The sequence below is a fragment of the Primulina eburnea genome, chromosome 9 (assembly GCF_022965805.1).
Source record: "Primulina eburnea isolate SZY01 chromosome 9, ASM2296580v1, whole genome shotgun sequence".
In the NCBI taxonomy this organism is placed as follows: Eukaryota; Viridiplantae; Streptophyta; class Magnoliopsida; order Lamiales; family Gesneriaceae; genus Primulina; species Primulina eburnea.
In genome coordinates this window covers 18,329,578-18,332,862 of record NC_133109.1, presented here as the reverse complement: position 1 = coordinate 18,332,862, position 3,285 = coordinate 18,329,578, and the positions used below count along the sequence as shown (strand labels likewise).

Genomic DNA, 3,285 nt, shown 5'->3' with positions numbered 1-3,285 from the left:
GTAGGAAATAACATTTTAAATCACATGTTCATTAGTTAATGAATATTTTCCATTGATTATTGCTTGTTTTTATTTACTTTTTACATTAGTATGTATAAAGACACTGTATGTGTTCTCTCATCGAGTAATATTCGAAATTTGAACTTTGAAATATATACAAATTCCCCTTATAAAGATGAACTCATGTAAGAAAGCCATGGTCCCTCTTAAACTATGATTTGTGATGAGATTTTTAGCCAGCAAACCCTTGATCATTCTAGGATGTGTTTCAGACCCGTAGAAGTTTTCCGTCAGATAAAAACATAGAAGTTTATTGTATGAGAGGGAAAACCTAAAATCGTAAGGTAAAAATTGATAAACGAGGTAATGCTAGAAGAATAAGATTAGCAACTGAATCGAGAAAGATTGGTAATTGTTGTTACTCCAACAAGTAGGAGACATAAGCTTCGAGATGTGTGTTGCTTTCAAGACTTGCCAACACATTGAAATTGATGGCTCAGCAATTGTTATGGATTAACGTTGTTAAACACAAGTGGGATGAATCTAATAAGGTTCTGAAATGCCAAGGAAGACAAGATAATTTTTTGGTGCGCTTTCTATTAGAATAGTTGTTGTTAATACACGCTTTTTGTGAAAACGCTTTCTTCTATTACTTGTCATTTTACTATAAATAGGACTTGATGTAATGGTTGTATACGGTTTTTTTAAATCATTCTTCAATATACGTGTTTTTGATTTTGTGGAGCTCATTCTTCATCCATGGAGGTTTATTCACTAATATGGTATCAGAGCTTTTAATCCGCAGTAATTCTGTCCTTATTCCATGGAGAGAGGTGCTCCAAATTCAAATGCTCAAGGTTCTAACACCAATCAAGGTCAAGGTCAAGAATTGTGCTCGAAGATTCTGGCAGTCTCTTCTATTTGCAAAATGGAGATCATCCTGGTCTGGTTCTCGTGTCTCATCCTCTCTCAGGTAACAATTACCATACTTGGAGTCGTGCGATGACTATGGCATTGACGGCAAAGAATAAATTGAGTTTCGTCGATGGTACGTCTGTGTGTCCTCCAATTGAGGATTTGTTGTATAGTGCTTGGATCCACTGTAATAGCATGGTTATATCCTGGATCCTTAATTCGGTTTCCCGTAAAATTGCGGATAGTTTGATGTATATTGCTACTGCGAGTTAAATTTGGACTGATCTACGGAATCGCTTTAATCAAAGCAATGCCCCACGTATATTTCAGATTAAAAAGCTCTTAAATGGTTTACATCAAGGATCGATGGATATCAGTGGGTATTATACTCGTATGAGAACTCTTTGGGATGAATTAAAGGATTTCCAATCTGTTTTTGTATGTACGTGTGGTTCAATGAAAGAATGGATGAACTATCAAAATCAGGATTGTGTCTTAGAATTTCTGATGGGATTAAATGACTCTTATGCTCAAATTCGAGCTCAAATTTTGATGATGGATCCGCTTCCAGTTATGTCTAAGATTTTTTCACTTGTAATTCAGGAGGAAAGACAAAGATCAATACATAAAGATGCTTATGGAGGTTCTGGTTTTGCTAATCCACAGTCTTCCATGCAGAACCAATCCTTTGCTGCAACTTTTGTTAAGGATCTCCACATGGTAAAGGAAATAAAAATGATAAACCAATGGTGTGATCTTACTGCCATTACCCAGGACACACAGCTGACAAGTGTTATCAACTCCATGGGTATCCACCTAGTCATCCCAAGTACAAAAAAAACACAAAATGAAGACCGAAATCGAGTTAATCAAGTTAAAGCTTCTACTTCTGTCTCTACTGATGCTGTTCCAGTCTGCCATTCCAGTGACAAGGGCTCCAATGGTTTGGGTGATTCACTTAGTCCGGAACATTGCAAACAGCTCATTGCATTTCTTAGTTCTCAACTTCAACTTGGATATGGATCTAATTCAGTTGCACAACAGCATGAGCCTTCTGTTTCTTGTTTCAGTGGTATAAATCCTTTATCCTTTTCCTTTACTTCAATTCTAAACTGTGATTGGGTGTTGGATACAGGGGCAACCCATCATATTTGTTGTTCTTTATCGTCTTTCTCTTCATACGTATCTCTTAATTCCACTATCACATTGCCTAACAATTCTACTGCACCAGCCACACATATTGGTTCAGTTCATCTGTCCTGTGATCTTGTGCTGGATAATGTTCTATTTGTTCCTCAATTTCACTTCAACTTGTTGTCAATTAGTTCACTCACAGCTACTTTTCCCTGCTCAGTTTCGTTTTCTTCTGACTCTTGTCAAATCCAGACACTCAAAGAGAACAAGATGATTGGGATGGGTAAACGAGTTGGCAAACTCTATGTATTAACCAACTCCAGCTTGGCATCACAAGATCCTTCACCATTGTCTACTGTTTGTAATGTTTCCTTAACCCATTGTAAACTTTGGCATTTTAGAATGGGTCATCCATCTTTTTCCAGACTATTTGTCATAGGCAAAGACTTATCTCTTGAGTCCTTATGTCCAGCAAAAGATTTTAATTGTGATGTTTGTCCATTGTCTAAGCAGAAACGTTTACCTTTTACCTCGAATAATTTAGTTAGTGACAATTTGTTTGATCTAGTACATCTTGACATTTGGGGTCCATTTTCTACTATAAGTGTTGAAGGTTATAGATATTTTCTCACTATTGTGGATGATCATTCACGATTCACTTGGGTTTATTTCCTCAAAGCTAAATCTGATGTCTTTAGCATATTTCCCATTTTTTTTAAATTGATCTTCACCCAATTTGAACGCAAGATCAAGGCTGTTCGGGCAGATAATGCTTCTGAGCTAGATTTTACGCCTTTCTTTCGTAGTGAAGGTATTATGTCTCAACATTCATGTGTTGAACGCCCACAACAGAATTCAGTTGTGGAAAGAAAACATCAACATATACTTAATGTGGCTCGTGTTTACTTTTTCAGTCATGCATTCCCTTAGTGTATTGGAGTGATTGTGTTCAGACCGCGGTTTATTTGATTAATCGCTGATAAGTGCAATTTATTGTACTTTTATTATTTGTTTTTAACTTGGAATTTTGTGATTCTTGAGCAGATTTTATGTGATTTGTTGTTGTTTTTGTTATTGTAGTTTGGAAGCTTAGACATGAGAGTTTGGAGTAGTATAATGATGAATTAGAAGGTACAAAGGACAAAATAAAACGAAGCAGGACAGCACCCGCGCTCCAAAACATGACTGCACCTGCGCTACATGCCGAAGCATGACCGCACCCGCGGTCTCACACGC

At 36.8% G+C, this 3,285-nt stretch overlaps 1 protein-coding gene across 1 annotated transcript; it reads left to right on the top strand.

The window, feature by feature from the left end:
* The first annotated feature begins 700 nt into the window (after window positions 1-700).
* On the top strand, window positions 701-3,020 carry LOC140840444 (uncharacterized). Its single transcript, XM_073207638.1, has 2 exons — window positions 701-1,987; window positions 2,302-3,020. The coding sequence occupies exons 1-2, from the start codon at window positions 1,282-1,284 to the stop codon at window positions 2,334-2,336; spliced, it is 741 nt and encodes a 246-aa protein (XP_073063739.1). The 5' UTR covers window positions 701-1,281; the 3' UTR covers window positions 2,337-3,020.
* The last annotated feature ends 265 nt before the right edge of the window (window positions 3,021-3,285 follow it).